The sequence below is a fragment of the Propithecus coquereli genome, unplaced genomic scaffold (genome assembly GCF_000956105.1).
Source record: "Propithecus coquereli isolate 6110/MARCELLA unplaced genomic scaffold, Pcoq_1.0 Scaffold134, whole genome shotgun sequence".
Lineage (NCBI taxonomy): Eukaryota > Metazoa > Chordata > Mammalia > Primates > Indriidae > Propithecus > Propithecus coquereli.
In genome coordinates this window covers 4,686,734-4,707,986 of record NW_012137636.1, presented here as the reverse complement: position 1 = coordinate 4,707,986, position 21,253 = coordinate 4,686,734, and the positions used below count along the sequence as shown (strand labels likewise).

The window sequence follows — 21,253 nt, the reverse complement described above, 5'->3', positions numbered from 1 at the left end:
TGTGTGTGTGTGTGTGTGTGTGTGTGTGTGTGTGTGTGTGTGTACATGCCTGAGATTGCCCTCAAGATTTTCCTACATGAGTTTGTACTCAGGGTTTTGTGAAGTTTTTGTAGCATAGTTATGCTAACTTTGGAAAACAGATCATCCTGAGAATGTTAAATGTTCTACCACTGTCCAGCATCTTTAGAAAGATACCAAGTTTCCTTTCCTAGATCATTCTTTTAATCATTTTTCCTTTATTTTTGTTGTAATTAAATTTTCTCCTCTACAAGCTCCTTTGAGATAGAGTCAGCATGAACAGATTTGAATTCAAGTTCTCCCTCACTATGTGTGTGACTTTGAGCAAGTCACTTAAAATTTTTAGAGCCAAGTTTCATCATTTGTAAAGTGAGACACTAATAGCTATCATTTTAGGTCACTATAAAATGAGCAAATATAAAATAAGTAGCACTGTGGCTAGCACATAAGTACTCAAAAATGGTACTAATCTAATGATTCAACTATCATTAATAAGCCCCTAGTTTTGTCCCTTTGTACACCAGGTCTTCCTTTTCAAAATTTTGTGCAAAAATTGCATCCAGTTTTTCACCCCTCAGAACCCACAGTCTAGATCTTTAGTTGTCTCCATTATCTGTAGAATGTATTATCTTTACATTTCTGCCGTGCATATCCATACTTTTTTCAAGGTCCCTCAGTTTCTGCCTTCTGGGTTTCTCTATCTACTGCAGTGTGCTTTGGTGGAAAATACTCACAGCAGACCTCGTTCTATTCCTAATGGGGTCATTGGCTCATTGTTAGACCTTGGATCAGTCAGTCTTTTTATCGTTTACTATAATCGTTGCTAATTACTGAGCATCACTTTATCTCTGATGCTTTATATAACGTGTCATAAACTTCTCACAATCATTTCTTAGGAAGCTATTTCCATTTTGCAAATGAGCACATAAAGACTCAAAGGTATTAAGTAGTCCAAGAGCTAGCTGGGTGTGTGGCTTTTCTGGAGCATGAGAGTGCGGAGCTTTACCTACTCTACCACTCAAAGTTGTTGTGAGGACCAAAGTCAAGTAAAATTGTTTCATAAACTGTGGAATATGCTACAAATGGAACAGCTCTATCTGATCACTATTTTCTCTTCTCTCCTGGATTCCACTCTTTCATTCCTAAAGCTTCTAATACATGGCTTGTCCAGTGGGCTGATTATCCTCATTCCCTCTGGGTTTTCACACCCTTTGTTTTCCTCTACCCTCTTGCCTCCTTCCCTTCATCCCACAGAGCTGCTTCTTGGAGTTCTTGTTCTATGTCCCCTTCCCTTAGCCAGAGAAAGCTTTCTTTTCCCTGATGTTTTCTTGTTTTACCAACTATTTCAATCCATCTCTTTTGTGTTTGACACCATTTTGTGTTTGAAACCATTTTAAAATTGTTTTCATAGCTTAATTGTAGACAGACAGCTCCATGTTTCCTCTCTGTGTTTATAAATGCTTGGTTTGAAAGAGGGCGTGCAGGATGTATAGGAAGTAAGAAAGAAGAGAAAAGAAACTGTTGGGAAGGCCTTCTATATTCCATCTTCAAAGGAAGCAGAGCTGAGGTTAGTCCAAGTTGTTTTATAATTGCAAGGGAGTCATAGTACCATAGTTTGGATGAAATCTGGCCTTTTATTGCCAAAAAAGTGTAAGATGGAAATGGAGGTAAATGTGAGTAATTCAAAATAATATTTAAACTTTGAGGATATTTCACCTTCTCTGGAATTAGAGATTTATGCTAGTAAGAGTTAGGGAGGAATTTGAAATGTTTATGTTACCAGAGTGTAAAAAACATTGTCCAGTTGTTTATCTAATCTTTCACTGGGCTTGCTTTTAAAAACACGTTTAGATTTGAAGTAGCCTGGGAAAAATAAACTGTTCTAGGCCATAACTTGATGCCCCAGTGGAAATAAGATGGATCCTTTTTCATCAATTTCGAGAAATTTCCCAAGCAGACAGATGTCTTTGTACCTTCCTTTGCATTTCCTTCATCCACAAATAAGTATTATCAAGAACTAGAATTACAAGTGCTCTGTTACTTCTTTTTAACTTTGGCTCCTACAAAAATTACTACTGGGATCTTATTTCTTCCCTGGGCTGGACATCGTGTTGTTGCACCTATTCAGTTTCACATATTCTTTGTGTGTTGTCATCCAATAAGATTCATTTCCTAAAGATGTGTATCAACTAAAGCAAAGAAGTTTTTGAAAACCTTTTTTGGTTCATAGAGCAGCCAGATGTACTGGGGAGTAGGAATAAGAGGTTCTAAACTATGTTCTGTTGTAATTATTTTCCAACCTCTCAGTGGAAAAGGCAGATAATATTATGTACAACATAGAATTGATTTTGGATTCCGTTGCTTCCTCCTAATCTCTCAGCCTAAATTCACTCATTCAAGTCAACAAGTAATTATTGTGTGCCTATTGTGTGCCAAGCACTATTCTAGGGCTTGGGATACAGCAGCAACTAAAACGGACAAGATCCCTGCCATTGTGGGGCTCTTATTCTGACAGGGGGAGACAATAAACAATAAGCACGATTAGTAAGCACACTATACAGTATGTTAGAAAATAATGTGCTAGTGTTAAAAAGTGGTAAGTGCTACAAAAAAAGAAAATGCGTGCCAGAAAAGGGGAAGCTACACAGTTATGATTTTAAATTGGGTAGTCAGGACAGGCTTTGTTCAGATGGCAACTTTTGAACAAAGACTTGAAGAAGGTGAGGGATTTATCCATGCAGAGATCAGAGGGATAAGCATCCCAGGTAAAGGGAATGGCCTAAGGTGGAAATGCAAGGAGGCCTGTGAGGCAGCATGGTAGGAGATGAGGTCAGAGGGTCAGATTATGTACAGACTTTGTGCAGATACTTGTGAATTCTCTGGTTAAAATGGGGAGGACAATTTCGAACAAAGGAATGACATGATCTTACATTTTAGAAGGAGCCCTGGCTGCTGTTTTGAGAATAGACTATAGGGAGGTCAGAGGTAGAAGTGGGCAGTTCAGTTATGTAAGTAATTTAGCAGTACAGTAGTCCCCCCTTATTTATGAGGGACATGTTCCGGGACCCACAGTTGATGCCTCAAACTACAGATAGTACCGAAACCTGTATATATCAATACTATGTTTTTTCCTATGGGGTAACGGGCAGCTAGTGTATGCAGTGTGAAAGAGAAGGACAAAGGGATGATGATTTGTGTCCCAGACAGGCTGGAGTAGGATGGCACAAGATTTCATCATACTAGTCAGAACACAGTACAATTTAAAACTTATAAATTGTTTATTTCTGAAATTTTTCATTTAATATTAAGTATTTTCAGACTGCGGTTGACCACAGATAACTGAAACTGCAGAAAGCAAAACCGCAGATAAGGGGGGGCTACTATAATTCAGGTAAGAGATGACAGTGGATTGCGCCAGAGTGGTAGTAGTGGTAAGAAATAGTCTGATTCTGGATATATTTTAAATGCAGGGACAACAGACTTTCCTCACAGAATGGACATGATGTGTGAGAGGAAGAAGGGAGTCCAGAATGACTCCAAGAGTTTTGGCTGAAGCCACTAGAAAGGTGGCGTTGAGATGAGAAAGGTTTGCGCGGAAGATCAAGAGTAAAGTTTGGGACATGTTGAGTGTGAGATGCTATTAGATATCTAAGTGGAGATATTGAGTAAGTAGTTGGATGTATAAGTCTGGAGTTCAGGAGAGAAATCTGGGCCGTAGTTAGAAAATTAGAAGTTCTCAGCACGAAAATGTTATTTAAAGCCATGAGACTGGATCAGGTCACCAAGGGAGTAAGTTTAAAAGAGAGATGAAGACCAAAGACTGAATGCTAGATATTCTAACTTTTAGGAGGTTTGAGAGAAGAGGAAGAACCAGCAAAGGATACTGAGAAAGAGCGTGCAATGAGGTAAGAGGAAAATCAATGGAATGTGGTATCTTATAAGTCAGGCAAGAAAGAGTTTTAAGGAAGACAGGATGATCAGCCGTGCCAAATACTGCTAATAGGTCAAGTAAGTTGAGAGCTGAGAATTCAGTAGATTTAGCAAAGTGGAGATCATTGTGATCTTGGGCAACTTTTGTGGAGTGGTAGAGGCAAAGCCTAGACTGGGATCCATGTGTGAGAGAAAGGAAAACAGAACAGTTGAAAACAGCAAATACAGGGAACTCTTTGGAGAAGTTTTGCTGCTAAGAGGAGCAAAGAACTAGACGAAGATGCTGGCAGGAAAGTGGGGTCAAGAGATGGTAAAATATTCATGATTTGATGCTTATTGTTGTCCTTTATTATTTATCTAGACCCCAATCTTTGTTCTGTCTTTACCAAGCTGTTATTTCCTACTGGCCACTGTTTTTTTGCCAGACCAGACAAGCAATTAAGGTTTTCTTTGACTAGCTAACCCAGCAATTGCCTGGAGGTCAGAAACACAAGCTGCCACTCCCTGCCTTCTTAAAATTCACTACCCTTTCTCCCTTCAGCTCCCCACCTCATCTTACATGAGGATCTCAGGCTTAGACCAGGGAAATTTAGCAATATACGGCAAAGATGCTGATGCCAATAATACTTATTATTATGTTAATACTTATGTATCACTTACTATGAGTCAAGAACTATTTGAAGTGCTTTAGATCAGTTAACTCATTTAATCTTTACAATTACCATATGAACAAGGTATAATTATTATCTGAATTTTATAAATAAGGAAATTGAGACAGAGAAAGATTAAGTAGTTTAACAAAAAAGCTAATAATGGTGGAGATGGAATTAAAACTCTGACAATCCGGCTTCAGAGTCTGTGCTCTTAAAGCAGCTGAAGAATTTTGAGAGCAAGCTATTAGCTAAGAGAGATTTCATTCTACACAGTATAGGAATTTTCTAGAATGAATGGGTTAGGTTTTCTTGAGAAACAAGATAAAATACAGGAGCTGATTGGTCATTTCCTCAGATTTACTAGCCTATACCTTAGTGGGCCGTGTCCAGCCCACAATCCTGGAATGATGTGGAACATTCTTCAGTGATGACTTTTTTTTTAAGACTGTGTTTCCTCAAGTTTCATGAATTCCTTTTTAAGTCAACAAGTATATATTAAGCACCTATTCTTTGCTTAAGAGGAAAAAAATTTAACTCCTTCCCTCTGTGTGTTTATTTGTTTATCATACAGGCTGTAAAATCATTTGGCAACTAAAATAGAAAGGACTGTGTATGTGATCATAATATTTTGCTGTTTTTTAAAAGGATCCTCAAAATTTCTATGTCTTTAGAGATGAGGCGTGAACTAAATGATTCTTTGTTAAGCATCCTTAGAGCACTGGTGAGCAGTTGCCACTGAATCCTTCGTTAATAATCCCTTCCTTTTCCAGAAGGACTTGCCAACACCCATAAAGTATTCACTGGGAGAATTAAAGTCATATAAAAATAATTGGTGTTCGCTTCCTTCGAGGCATACATTTAAATACATTGCTCTATTTCTCTGTTCCTTGGCTGCCTCCTATGTTTAGTAACACTAGGTCAGCAGACTTCCTCTTTTAAGGTTCAGCTGCTGGCCATTTCAATTTCCCAAGAGAAAGCAAACCTACCACTGTTTTACCCTTTCATCTTAATGTTTCATCCATTTATGTCATATTATCTTGTGGGTTTGCATTTCTCAGTAGTAATGGCACTGCTGGTAAATAGAAAACAAAGAATGTGATTATGTACCCCTGGCCATCATTGCCATCATTTGAGCCCTTTTAAAATTCCTATTGTGATCTCAGAAGAGTGGTTATCTATGATAGTAGAATATCAGTGGTTTCATCTTAAAAGGAATGTGTCCTCTATTTTCATGTGAATTATTTTTAATGCCTCAGTGAATAAACACTTTTGCCATTGGCCACTGAGCCCCACTGTAAACATTTCACCTGGTCTGCTTACTCCATCCTCAACTTCTTTACCTAAACATTTTTTAGGAAGCCACATATAAATTTATGTTGTCCTTGTGGCTTGCAGTTTCATGTGTAATTGGCTGAAACCGTAGTGACTAACGTATGCTGGGAGTTAGCATGAAAATAATAGCTAACATTTATTGAGGGACTTACTCTGTGCCAGGCATTGTGATAAGCCTATTACAAGCATTAACTAATTTAATCCTAATCTCTCAGAAAGTAGATGCTATATTTTCTACATTTTAAAGAAAAGGAAACTAAGGCCCAGACTTACATCACTTTGCTCAAGACACCGTGATAGTTGCCATGCCATGCCCTCTTTGGGAATTACCCTTTCCATGATCAGTGGTATAGTTTGCCACCCTCTTTTCTGCAAACTATGGCATTGTTTAGTGGGCTGTTATACAAATGTATCACTAGCTAATAGAGTTGCGTTGGAATGAGCCCTGAGTGTTTATTCAGTTTCCTCACCATGTGCGAAAGAATATGATGAAACAGGCGCTCTCTAGAGCCATTGTGTTCTTTTCTCTCTTCCCTCAACCTGTTTGTAAGCCAGCGACCCAGCTGAACTCCTAGTTTCATAATCACCACCTAGACTCTGTCATTATTAAAAACAACACAATTTGGTCAAGATTATGGCTTTTAATTGGGCTGTGGAAAGAAACCCAAGTTGAAGAAATGTTGCTAGGATCATTGGGGAATTAATAGCCACTTGATGCAAGAGGGAAGCTGTGAAGAACACTAGCTCTCTTATTATGTGGTGTCCAGGCAAAGCAGAGTTATGCTCTCACTATTTCATTTCATTTCATTTTTTTTTTTTTAGAAATTATTATTGCAGAACTATTGGCTTCCTTTCTTTCTCAACTGTAGCTATAATGTTTTATTTGTGCATGTGTACTTTTGAGAGAGTGTTGGTCTCTGAAGAGGGAGTTAGGAGAGGAAAGTATTTGAAATGGAAATATCTTAAAATTATGTCTCTTTCCAGTTGTACATTGGATTTCTTTAGGATTTAGAAACAAAATGGAAATTAAAAATCTTAACCACCTCCTTTTCGAACTAGAAAACACTGTACTATGGGTACAGAGAGCATCTAGTTGGAAGACAATAGATCCTGCATTTCATTGCAGGGTGCTCCAGACATTGATCAGCTGGCAAGGAAAAGCAAATATTAACTTTCTTTTCTTCCCCACCTTCTCACAATGGCTGGGTAATACTTTTGTATTCTTGTTTGGAGGCTTTAATGGCCTTGTTAACATGTGTAAAAACATTGTGATTGGAGACTTTAACAACATAGTGAGTAGGTTTTTTTGGGGGGGAGGGTTCCATGTTTATGTTCTTACTGGGTGTGTGTCTTTCTAAGTGCTCCAGGTTAAGAACTAAATGTGTTAGAAAAACAGATGTAAGGCAAATAAATAGGAAAGTTCTCATTTCCTTCAGAGAACAGAGCTCTGAGTTCCTGAGCAGTAATTTTACAGTACCTTCTCACCGTATCAGAAGGATTTGTGCTGACCCCAGCTTCTTGTCCCTGAGTTTTGTTATATCATAACTGATTCACGATCTATAGAGCCAGACAGCAATCCACCTACATATGCTAGAGGGTCATAATGCACCAACTTAGTGTAGAGATCACTCTTGCCAACAATTAAATGGGGAATTCACTTTATGAAGCCCTGTTTACAGACTGACATCTGGAGAAATTCTTAACCTTGGATCCATTCCAATCTGTAGGATTTATGGACTGTGCTTGCTTTTTTTGTAAATAGGACTACTCTTTTTCTGCTTGGTATATTCTGTTTACATAATTATCAATGGATGAAAATGGCTATGTTCCTGTAATTTCTTAATCCTCTTTACCAAGTGGACCTAAATTCTAACGAGCAATCCAGCTAAAAGAATACTTGGACACCTATCATTATTCAAATTGTGGAAACATCTTAATACCAGGAGCACCCTGCTCTCTTAAATCCAGACTTTCTGACTGGAGCCCTTACACCCTGAGGGACTTAGTGTTCAGCCTTTATGGGGGTTTTAAAACTTGTTGAGACAGACACATGCTAGACCTCTTAAAATGTATTAGACTCCCTTTTCTTCACACACTTGGTCTCTGCTGTGAGGTGTGAAATGGAATATTTTCAAACATAGGTACATGCATAGTCTTGAACACATTTTAAGTTCTCACCGTGTGTGGGGGGATCAAAGGTGGTTATTAAGCAGTGGGATTGAGCTCCAAACATTCCACAGGGCATTATATTGTACACATACTGCAATGACCTTCACCCACCTCTCTGTAGCTAACCATTATTATCTCGGTTGCTGGTGGACGAGCTACTGTCAGTGTGCTTAGCATGGTTTCTGCAAAAACCAGGAGAAAGAAAAGTTGTAGGATGGATTTAAAAGGAACATAGAAAACCAAATATTATGTGTTGGGACTGGAAACCTAAGGCTATATAGAAAGGCATTTTCTTCTGCTGCTTTGCTGAGTTTTGAAACTGTAAAATGATATCAGGTTAAGGGTGTTGTGGCTCCACATGACAATACCATGAGAGGAAGAATGGGAAAGGAGGTGACAGAGATCTGGGCATAAGTTCTCCAGCTCCACCTAGAGAGCAGCTGCAACATCCGATGATATCAACCTGATTCACCATGCTGTGGTAAGAGTATAATAAGCAAAATATTACATTCCGAAGGGTTTTATTTCCGAGATGTGCTTTGACGAGGTCTGTGCCTGTTATATTTATTAGCAATTTCCTATGTATGTGTTTTTTTAGAAAGCTTCTACTCAGTGAGTGCCTTTGAAAACCCAACTTCACAGAAACGTTGGCTCTCCAAAATGGCCCATAAGCACACGACAGAATCATAAACATACTCTCTCTCTCTCTCTCTCTCTCTCTCTCTCTCTCTCTCTCGCTCTCACTTACACACATACGTGCACACACACACACACACACACATATATCATTAGTCAAAAAAAATTCCAATAGGCATGGCTTTACCAATTATTGTATGCTCTTAAGGAAAAGTTAAGTCCAAGTAAGGGACAGACTAGGCCCTTTGGTCTGAAGTCCAGTTTGGAAGAAGAGAGGTCACGGAGGAGTGATCAGAGGAAGTGCAGCCCTACTTCTTCTCCAGAACTTATTGTACTTTGTCTCCACTTTAGCCCTTGTATAAGTCCTTACTAGTGTTTATCCACAGTTCTTCCTAGCTATACCTCCAACTCTGGTTTACATTCTTATAACTGCCAATATATTTTTTACGCTTTAATATTTTGTCATTTACACCTTTACTAAGTCACCTCAAATGTCTTACATAGAAGTATATACACAAAAGCATAAAATATGTTGATGGTTCATCCTTTCCAACCCCCTTTCCTTTTCATCCTGTCCTCTTCTCTCTCCTACCCATCCTCCTTTCTTCCATTCTCCCATGTTGCCGAAAAGTTTCTAAATACTCAGCCAAAATTGCTACACAATCATACAGTAGGATGCATGGCTTTTTATAGCTTATATTCTTCTTGGGCTAGAAAAAATATATTTGAAACAACTAGAAAAATGAACAAAGTAGAAGAAAATTATCAGGAAAACTCCTGTACATGTCTATGTACCTGTGTGCATATATATGAATACCCTCCCCCACACCAGAGAGAGACAGAGAGAGAGAAAATCAAACTTTTCCAAATGAATATATTTACAGAGTCTCTGCGCAAAGCTCTTCACATTCAAGATAGTGCAATATTTTTCACAGTACCCATTCCCCACACTTTACATGAATTATAAACTTTTGAAATGAAATCTGAATGTTAACGTCAAAAAACACTGTATCCATCAAGTAAATCTTAATTAAAAGAAAAATGTTAGTGGTGTGTACTTTTGAGGTTTCTACTGTTTTTAATTCTTAGTGGCAACTCAGGTCATACAAACAGAAGATTCTTTGGCAAGTCAGAGCAGGGTCTGCAGTCATTTCTGATTCCCTAAATGTGTCTCCTTGTCTGATTCCTCTTAAATATATGAAGAAAAAAGAAGAAAAGATTTTCTCCTCCCTGAAAGAGTGGAACACTCTCATCCGTATCTTCATTGATTGCAAAGGTCACTGTTGCAAAAAAATAAACCAGCAAAAAGTCTTCAAACATACCCAAAGAACAGCTTGCCAACTCTCTGCATTTTCTCTGTCATTGGAAAGAAGTACTAATTAGGAGAGCTAACTCATAAGCAAATCCACGAGGATCTTCCTGGATAAAAAGGTGTCCTTGAGAAAGCTCTAGTGTTATAGGAAGGAGGAGAACAGAGCTAGCTGTAGGATGTTAGGAGCATATGCTACCTTCTCTGAGCCTCTGTCTTGATATCTACTAAATGAATGTGATTGAACAACAAAAAAAAAAGTTCTTTGATTCCACAAAAATGGTGCAGAAAGTGCATCTATGCCAAGAAAATGAATAGGAGGCAGTGGGTGATAAAATGTACTATGTGCTGAGCACAGTGCTAGGTGTACCTGATCTCATGGAATGCTCACAATCGACCTGATCATACCCCTTTTCACAGCTGGGGCAACTGGTCACCGGGCCTGGGTCTTACGGCTAGATCCAGTTTAGTCCACTCCTGTGACAACTTAAAGTTCACAGTCTAGCCTAGAGCCTTGCACTTTGCCTCCTCTCCTCCAGTGCTTTCACTTTTGATAGAGGAAAAGAGAAACACCTGGAGACAATCCTAAAATGTTGGAAACCCTAAGAATTTATAAAAAGAAACCTTCTTTAAAAATTTTGCCCTGTCTAATCGTCAGAAGGACATCAGATAAATTCCAATAGAAGGACATCCTGCAATATACCTGACCAGTACTCCTCAAAACTGTCAGGGCTACCAAAACCAAGGAAAGTCTGAGAAACTGTCACAACCAAGAGGAGCTAAAGGAGATACAATAACTAATGCCATGTGATATTCTGGATAACATCCTGAAACAGAAAAAGGACATGAGTAAAAATGAAAGAAATCTGAATAAATTATGGATAAACTATAGACAATAATGTGTCAATATTGGTTCACTAGTTGTAACAAATTTACCACACTAGTGAAAGATATTAGTAATAGGGGAAAACGTGCAGCAGTTATATGGGAATTTTCTGTACTATCTGTTAAATTTTTCTATACATCTAAAACTGTTCTAAAAAAAGTAAAATTTATTAGGAAAAATATTTCATCACTGTCCAAACAAAAGAGAACATTTGTCACACTGGGTCTAACAATATGCTTTTGAACTTATAATAGTAACGTTATAAGATATTCTGGTAGTGATACTATAAGATATCTGGCAGTGCTAAATGCCTCTAGGAACTTTTAGAATTAGGATACTGTATGCAGAGTGGCTTTCCACCAGCCTTGCATTAGGACATGGAAAGCTACTTATGGCCCATGGGCCAAATCTGGCCCACCACCTGTATTGGTAAATAAAGTTTTATCGGAACATAGCCAACGCTCATCATCACATTTATGTATTGTCTATGGCTGCTTTTGCACTGCAATGGCAAAATTAAGTGGTTCTACCAGAGACCAGATGGCCTGCAGAGGCTAAAAATATTTACACTGTGGCCAGCCCCTGATTTACACTACTTTAATTACAAAGCAGGTAGTGAGGGATGTTAGCTGGGCCACCAGGATTCACTTGGGATAAAATCAAATATTAGAACTCAGCAGATCAAATAGCAGGAGAGATATCAGGGTGAGCTTGAGTAAAATAGAGTAGCCAACTCCCTAGGTGGCCATGTGACAAAAGTTTCTGGGTACTCTTCTCTTTGCTACAGTGTTGTGTCTTTGGCCCCAGGGGTATATCAGTTTGCGTGAACACTACCCCTCTAAACCCCACCTTAGGGACCTTATCTTGGCTTATTTACCCTACTCTTCTTTTGGTGTTCCTGACTTTGGCCTGAAAATAAACAGTCAGAACTTAATGTGCGTTTCAATGTGCTAGGCACTGTATACATTCATCTATTTCTCCCTTAAGAAGCAGGGCTGCCATAGTCTCTGTAGATGAGGAAACTGAGACTGATTTCAGTGAAATAACTTGCTCCAGAGGATCACTTAGCTAGTAATGCTGAGCCATGATTTGAATCCAGACTTCAAAGCATAATCTTAAACCCCCTACCTACACCATCCCCACTTTCAGTTTTGGAGCTGGCTTGCGCTAGCTAGTGAGAACCAGTTGTTGAAATTTGTAGAAATGTTGTGAGTTAGTTGTTAAATACAGCCATTATTTAAAATTAGATTATGTAAACTTACAACCAAATAAATTAAAAACAAAGACAATGCATACTCAAAACTCTTCCTAATTATTTTACTATGTTTTACTGTTGTCTATTCTCTTGAAGTTATTTGTGTCTATGGAATCTGCATGGTGCAAATGCTATATAATAATGTGCTACTGCACATCTCTGCCAAGCTCCGCATTTGGTGATGTCACTTTGGTTGTTTGAAATTGGCCATGGTGGGAGTATTTGCACCAAGGAAATGGGCAAACACTGTAGGTGAAAGCTTTACTTTTGCCCCAGCCACCTCCCAAAAGCCAGCTGGTACGCATTTATTAGCATATCACTGCTTACCTTGCATTCTGATTTTGATGTCCAGTATTCTAGATGACAGTCACGTTTGTTTCTGCCTCACCTCCTATCTTAACCTTTGAACTCTATACTTCTTAGAGTTAACTCTACAATAGCAACCTGCAGAGAGGCGCTAAGCTCATTTTGTTGTTGTTTTTTGGTTTGTTTGTTTTTCTGACAGTGGGTAGAAGTTTCTTAGTGTAATTCCCTCGTTGATAAACATGTTCCACTGGTGAGGAGGAGGAAGTTCAACCTTTTTATAATTAGCTTTTGAATGTAGAAACATGTTTGAGACAGCTCGGAATCCCTTAAAAACCCTTGAGTTGTATTATCTTTGTAAATGATATGGGAGGGACTCCTATTTGTTCAGAATTTTAGGTAAAATTTTCTACTTAAATAATTTTCTGGCTAGGTGAGGACCGCTATCTGTATTAATGTGTTATCAATTTGCAAAAAACAAATTTTTACAGCAAGATTTATTTAACACAAATGGCCATGTACATAATTTGATTGTTAACAATTCAGAGTCCTAGGCAGCATAGTAAAGTACCTCAGAGACATCCTTTTAAACATCATTGGTGTAGTCTCCAATTTCTAAACGGTTTTGTTCCAAATGCTCTATGCTGATCGTTCACAATTCGTTATACATGCTTCATGTTTTAACATTTCACATACAGGGGTTAGGTTTCCTGATTAGTCCAGAAAAGTTTTTAAAGCAATAACTGAATTGTAATAGTTTGTTATAAATAAAATTACCACCTATAACATTATTCTATTGTGGAAATGCACCTAGAGTTCCGACTTAGGATGTCAGATTCTCTTAATGAGACTTATCAGAGAGCACAGAAGTAGAAATGGATCTCCATTTTTAGTGGATGCTCCATAGTTATAGCAGCAGGAGTGAGGGGACCCTTTGCACATCCTGTGTTGGTGGGGAGGGGGAGGTCGTTCTGGATACCGTGGCAACTAGAGGGAGCTGCCAGCTAGACTTGAGCAGAAGAGATGTACATACCTTGTGAAAAAACCACGTTGTTGCCGAAAGGAGTTTACTGGCTGATTGAACCATAGATAATTAGGAGTTTGCTGTGTTATTATTTTTAACCCTAATTCTATGTATCATATTAATTTAGGTAGACCATATCTTATAGTTAGTGCTACTCAAACTATGGCCCCAAAACTGGTATCTATCTGCACACTTTTTTTTACCTGACATTGAGAGTAAAGTGTTGAGTAACTTTTGTAGCAATTGACAGGTAGTTTTACAACTATTGAATCTAATACTGAAAGATGAGAGCTGATGTCTTATTTATTTTACTTTTCTAGTAATTCCTTTTATTCATATCTATTGTATTTTACAAAAGTATCAGTATAGATTAGATTGGAAATTTGAAAAGCAGGTGTTTTTGAGAAGCACTGCTGTAGTATAGGGAGCCAGGCTGTAGGAGTACATAGACTTGTTGTGTGACCTTTAGCAAATGACATAATCTCTCAGTTTCATTTAATAAATTGAGAATTCCTAGCCTCACATTTAGTCTGCAAAGTCAGAGATGCAAGAAATGTCAGTGATTTTTATTTTCTTTAATAGTAAGAAGGTGAGGAATTCAGTCTCAATTATTACTGCCCACTCTATCTGGGGAGGCGTATATATGGGGCTGAGAAAATGAAGACAGAGTAGCTGCCTATGGCCTTATTGCCCGAACCCTCAGCATAGTCTTCAACTCCAGGGCTCCCTGTTGCTGAGGCTGGGGCTCCTGGGGCCCAGCCCTCCTCGTGTTCCATGCCTTTGTCCCTCCATGATGCCTTGTTGCCTCTGGGCGGTGGGCCATTGCCTCTGAACTAGCCTGAGTCCCAGCCGTCTCTCACCCTCTGAGCTTTACCCTCTGAGTTAGAACACTCAGTTCCATGTCTTCTGTGAGCCCAGGCTATGGAAAACCAAGGCTAGAAAGGAAAGTACTTCCTGGCTAGTTTTTATTTAGGGAGAGCCCCATTGCATACTTCCCCAAGGCAAGGAAGCATAAAATGACCTGGGGAAACACTGGGGGACAGAAGAAAGGGGAGAGACAGCAGAAGAAAACCACAGATTACTGTCGATACCTTCACCATTGTGAAATGAGGGCAGTGAGTCTTCCTGGCAGGATTATTTGTGGATTAAGTGAGTTAATGTATAGAAAATGCACGCAGGCTGCTTAGCACACTGTAGGTCCATGGGATTACTAGTCCCCTGCCCTCCTAGAGGCCCTTGCCTGATATCCAGGTCAAGAAGCCCCAGTCCTGCTTGTGCTTGTCTGCGTGCTCATTTGTGTCACACACGCCATTTGTGTTTGGATGACTTCGTCCAGCTGCAGTTTTTCTTCCTCTTCTCCTTTTGAGGGATGGGCTCTGAGCCAAGGGTGCTTCATCTGGCATCCGTGGAACCCAGGCTCCACTTCCACAGATGGGCTTCAGAGGGTCTCTGTTAGTTTGGAAGTTTTATTATTTTATTTCTATTCTTTTACTACTTACTCTTAAATTTTTAACAAATATATATTTTTTCCCAGCAAAAATCACATCACATATACTCATCTGTCCTTAGCAGATGCTAATTTAGTAGGTGTGGGGTGGGGCCAGAGATTCTACATTTCTAACAAGCTCCCAAGTGATCCCTGTGCTGCTGCTGGGTGATCTCATTTACACTGGCAAGGCCAAAGAGGCCTTCTCACTTTCTGAATTTGCCTTCCATTGCTCATTAGCTGTCCTGAGCCTGCCATTTTCTTTTTGCAAGGTCTTAATCATCAGAAGCAGCCACCCTACTCTGGAATCCTTATACTTACAAATATTTCCATGCCACAGCTACTTGGTCTCCCAATATCCTGACCTCTGTATGCTCATCATCCCAGTTATCCATGGGTGAGCTTAAGTAATTGCACACCAGGGATTATTACCATCCTGTTTGCCTCCAGCCACAGAGCCCATGGTCTTTACAGATGGGGGAGTCTAACTTCAATATTCCATCTTGAAGGCCTGCTTTCTAGAACTATGAAATGTCCTATTTCCTTAAACTAAAACTTAAACTTTCCTTAAACTTAAACTAAGTTTGACAGTTGGTATCTCTGACATTCACTTTGACACTTCCTGTTTTATTTTTATTATGAAGGTATATCCTCAGTCTTGCAAACACATGTTTTGGCTTGTGATTATTTTTCAAGTTTTTTTTAGAGCAATTTTTGTGAAACTGTGGATAAGTCAAAAATTTGTGTTATTTTCACATATGAGTTCCATCATGGAACCAATGCAGTACAGGCAGCTCGAAATATCAATGAAGTGTTTGGGAAGGATGTGGCTAATGAATGCACAGTACAGTGATGGTTTGAGAAGTGCCATTCTGGTGATTTTAATCTTGAAAATGAGCTACATAGGTGACATGAGACCAAGGTGGATAATGATGAGCTAAAAGCTGCAGTGGAAGTGAATCTATCTCAACTGCTAAGTGTGAATTAGCAGCAAGGTTTGACACTACTATTCCAACAATATTGGACTGTTGAAACAAATTAGCAAGGTAAAGAAGCTGGATAGATGGGTACTGCGTGAATTAAACAAGCAACAGAAGAGAAATTGTCTCGAACCTTGCCTTTCTTTACTGTCATGACAAAAAGGCAAACCATTTCTACACCATATTTACATATGATGAAAAATGGATTCTTTTTGACAGTCACAACACATGTCATTGTGTTCAGCACAATTGATGAAGAGCTGAAATACAGTCCAAAACCAAATATTCATCCAAAAAAGCTAATGGTGTCTGTTTGGAGGTCCAGCGCTGGTATTATCCACTACAGCTTCATAAAACTTGGTCAATCAATTACAGGAGATGTCTACTGCAGCCAGTTGGACAAAATGATGAGGATGGTTGTGATTAAGCAGCCAAGTCTAGTCAATAGAGATAGGCCAATCCTCTCGCAAGATAACGCTTGACCATAAACAACGCTGCTGAAACTACAGAAACTGGACTTGGAAACTCTGTCAACCATTGTATTCACCATACCTTGCACCAACTGACTACCACTTCTTCCAGGCTTCGAACCACTTCTTGCAAGGAAAAATATTCAATTCTCAACAAGCTGTGGAAAACGCCTTTTTTGATTTCCTCACCACTCCCTCTCCAGGCTTCTTTGCTGCTGGCATAAGCAAGCTACCATTAAGATGACAAAACCGTGTTGATATTTTAGGTGCATACTTTGATTAATTGTACTGCTTCTTGTTTAAGATATAGTAAACTACAGTTTTGATTCAGACATTGAAATCAGACGTTTCACATTTAATGACCTAATACTTCCAGTAGCAATGATTTTTGCAAGAGAACAAAGCCTGAGGCAAGGGTTAAAGTAATGGTGGCTTCTTTGAGAGCACAAACTCAAGGAAGGGACAGTGAGGATGAAGGGAAGCAACCAGGGGAATGTGTGAGGTAATGCGCAGAGAAGATAAGTGGTGCGTCCTGCACCAGTGAGTATGCTCTCCAGGAACCATAAAGAGACTAAGCAGGTGCAGCCACTCAGCACACAACCCTTTTCTGGAGGTCTGAAAAAGAGAAATAATCTTTTAGCATGGTCCCAGGGTGAGAGGCAGGAGAGGGATTCTGTGCTCAGCCCTTTCCTTCTCCCATGTCCCACTGGTCAGGCTGCCAGAGCCCATTTCCCATTGTTCCTTCCAAGCTGGAAGTGGCAGAGACTCTGGGCAGACAGTTGGGCAGTCTGGCTGCATGGAGGCATCCAAAGAAAGGGGGTGGTATTCCCAGGGCAAGTGACTGGTGAGCCCCTGCAGTGGGTGTGGACTGGAAGTGGGAAGTGCTGATAGAGGCTGAGGAGGTGCATGTAGTCTGTGCCCAATACAGCACCTGGGGGACAGAGCATCAGGGCAGGGCAGCTTGTCATCTCTCTGTACACAGGGCAAGGCAAAGAGAAGAGAGGAACTTACGTTAGTTGTTGATAATCTTTAGCAACTGAATTTTCCTTTTGTGTCCACATGATAAAGAACTAGGAAGTGCTTTTTAAGTCTTCCTATTTCTGTCTTGCCTGAATATTGAGTCATCTAGTATAAAAGGTGGACACTAATTCATCAGTGGGGACCTGCCTCTTTCCAAGCACTTGGCAAGCATTGCTAACTGCTCATCCCACTCTTTCCCGTCTGTTGGCTGGGGGACGCCTTTTCCTCATTCCTGAAGTTTTCTTGTGCATGAAGGTAGCTGCATGAATGCAGCATTCCTGGCCTCCCCCTGCTCCCTGCCTCCCTCCATCTCAGGGCTGGAGAAGTGACTTAATCTGATTTGTGAGTCGGGAATGAGAAACCCGGCCCTTCTTCTGCCTTTTTGCTTGAGACCAGGGTTCTGTTCAGCAAGAAGCACATCTCTTCCTTCTGCTCTTCCTTGTCATTAGTCTTACACGTTCTCCCCTCAACGAACCTCCCCCCACCCCATATCCTTTTCCTTTTTTCTCAGTTGGATGAGGGTAAAGGAGAAGAAACGGGCTCTTTCTTGGGCTTCTCCAAGGTCCCAGCACCCCTGTGGGACCAGCACTGGAGCTGTATGGCCTTGGCAAGTTACTGAATCTCATGAGACCTCAGTTTTCTTATCTGTAAAATGAAAATAATAATATCTATTTCATAGTGTGGCATGTAGGGATTAAATGAGATAATATGGGCAGAATTTCTGGCACTTAGAAGTGCTCGATAATGATAGTTCTTATTACTATGATCCACAGGCTTTGGAAAGATTAAAAAATAAGCCTGGTTCTCCTCCTGGGTAGGGCCCTCGCCATTTTCACCTACAGCTGGTGAGTTCCGCTGCACTGATAGATAATTCTGATGTTTCCTGTTCAGGGAACCTTTGAGGCTACCTCTAATTCTTATTTTATGAGGGTAGAAATGCTTTTCTCTCACATTTCCATCAGCATCAATTTCTATTTCAGAGTTGATGCAGAGGGATGGATGGTAAGGTGTATTTTCCTTCAGACCTGGGATTTTTCCACTTCCCTCTTGTTTGTATGATGTGGTTTTCAAATCAGTACTGCCCATACCCTCTCTTTCCTCAGGATGATGTGAGCTTCATAAACCCCCTCCTGCATAAAACTAAACTTGAGTATTGAGGCTTTGGACTCAGTGTGTGAGAAGCCTCAGAAAAAGAAATCACACCTCATTAACAAGAAGAATGGCTTTGGAAAAAAACGTGTACGGTATACAACATGTTAGTACATTTCCAGGAAATGATGGCGAATTAGTCAAATCAAATTGCAGATGTAGTCAGGAAATTCTCGCCTGATTTTGAATTTCCCATACAAGATTTTGGTGGATAAAGTCAAATGAGTTATAACCAGTATTTCAAAAGCACGGTGGTGCCAGCTCATCCTCAAGTCACCTTTGAATTGAAATCTTTCACAATGCAGTTCATGGCTTTGCTGTTGAATTATGAAGTGTTTGTGTCTGTGCAGTAAGGTATTGGGATTCAGGGATAGAAGTAAATTCCAGAGAAATACCACCACAATCACTGTGTCAAAACACTAGCAACCTTTCCCTTTGCTCAGGGAAGGGTTCTTTCCCTTGTGGTCCATATGAGTTGTTTCTTTTATGGTTTCTGATGCTCTGGTATTAAAGGGAATTCTTGCGGAGGGGCTATTATAGATATCATATATGCTATAGGTTTTGTCCTTTCTGACTTTAAAAAGGATAAATTTAAAGACAACACTGCTGGTGCTGTTGCCAAGTCATAATCGGTGGAACATGTCTTTAGGGGCAATAACTCATTCCCAGTATTTTCACCAAAGAGAAACATTTAAGATTATTCTTTTTGGTCCACTCCTGAAGATTGTTGTCACATCATTTATTATCTTTATGATTAGTACGTTCCTAAGCTGTGGCTGCTCTGTGGAGAGGCAGATTTCATTACACATTGCTTAAAATATGTTTTGTATCCTTCAACTAGGTGGCTGTGCTACGATCCCAGAATCAGACCTAGAAGAAAGGTCAATAGAACAAGAATCCACAGAACTGTTTACCAACCACAGGCACCTCATTGCAGAGACACCCACGCCTGGTAAGAGAATGGGTGGCCTTCACAAATGACATGTCAGAAACAGTGACACTGGTCAGTTTTTTTCATACCGGAGAGCACTTTGCAAAGCTGCTGTTCTTCAGCTTTTTCATCCTTCCCTTTAGCATTGGTGCAGCCGAATCTGATCATTTTTACATTCCTGTCATTATACAGGCCTTTTCTCCCTTCCTCTCTCACTCTTTCTTTTTTTTTCTTTTTTCCAGAAGTCTCACCCCTCCAAGGAGGCTCAGAATAATCCAGGTAGAGTTGTCTGGTTGAGGGGAAGATACCCTTCCCAAGGCTGACCCCATGAGGACCTCATGCCAAGCAGTTGTAGGGCCGGCCCAGGTGCTTCATAAAGCTTACCTTCCTGGAGATGACACTACATAGAGTTGGGAATTGGGACTTGTTATTTTGCTAGGAGGACTGTTAATACCACGGACAAGCCAGTTGAAACTTGTATTGTCTTGCCGGGAGACGAGGTTGCTGCCTTTGGTCATCTGTATGCTTATAGTCACAGGATATAGCAAGATGAGATAATTTTGGGACAGACTTCATAATGCAGAGATCCAGATCCAAAATAATTTGATACCCCATTTTTTTCCACAGACTTCTTATATAGTAAATGTATCAAGTTTAATAAAGCATCTCATTGTCAAACGGTATCTTGGATTTGATTTATAATGAGAGGGTTATATAAATGATTGCTCTACTTTATTTCTTCAAAGGAAAGGAAAGGAATTGAAAACATTGCTACTCCATGGTAAGACTTGAATGTGATTATTTTCTAAATAAAAGAACTGCTACACAACTTTAATGATTTTCTCTATTAGTCTAAAAGTGGAAGAAGGTAAGTTGTATGAAACTGTTAAAATAGTTTCAAGGAAGCTGGTACATTAACATCCTCTTTTTAATACCCCAGTGGGTGACACCTTTTACAAATCCAGGTTATAAAAGGATTCACACTTTATTACAATTAAAACTTAAGGTTTTTATAAGAAATAAAAGAGGTTTTGCCAATTTCAAGTTAGAATTACAGTTGTAAGACTGATTTATTTGAACAAAAATATGTCTATGCCAATTTTGGAATGTCTCTTAGAACAAAGGGGAAAATCATTCATGGTTCTCTATGTGAAATGTCAAAAAACTGCAGAGGATGTATTGTTTATTATTTCTAGCATCCTTTTTTAGGAGATGGAGCAGAAGATGTAGCATTTTTAATTGTCTGGCATGGAAGTGGAAGACTTCTAGCCTTGGAGCCAGGGTCAACCACTAGGTGAATTTCACCTAGCCTGTGGGAACCAGTGCAAAGATGTCATGGCTCTGTGTATGTTTCTAGTTGCAAAAACACAACACTTCTGGTAGTCTTTGACAGCTTCCATCAAGAAATGTGTATTACTTCTTGAAAATGTGTTTCTGTGTTATGCCTTTCTTTGCATATTTGGTTCCCATGAATGTTTTTTGTACATGTGCTCGTTTCTGTTCTTTCTTTTTTGTGTCATGTTCAGTTTGAATGTGTCCTTTTAATTGCCTTTCTTTGACTCAGTTTCTCTCTTTCCCTTGTCTTTTTATGTTCATCTACCTTGATCAATTTTTCTCTTCATTCACCTATTTTCCCAATTCTTTCCCTTCACCTTTTGATTCTTTCCCTTTATTTCCCATGATATAAAACTGAAGCATATTA

At 39.5% G+C, this 21,253-nt stretch overlaps 1 protein-coding gene across 1 annotated transcript in view; it reads left to right on the top strand.

The window, feature by feature from the left end:
• BBS9 (Bardet-Biedl syndrome 9) overlaps positions 1-20,229 on the top strand; it is a 501,118-nt gene extending 480,889 nt beyond the window's left edge. The window contains exons 20-21 of the mRNA XM_012638756.1: positions 19,462-19,572; positions 19,794-20,229. Coding sequence (XP_012494210.1) covers positions 19,462-19,572; positions 19,794-19,825 — 143 coding nt within the window. The 3' untranslated portion in view covers positions 19,826-20,229. The remainder of the gene's footprint in view (positions 1-19,461; positions 19,573-19,793) is intronic.
• The last annotated feature ends 1,024 nt before the right edge of the window (positions 20,230-21,253 follow it).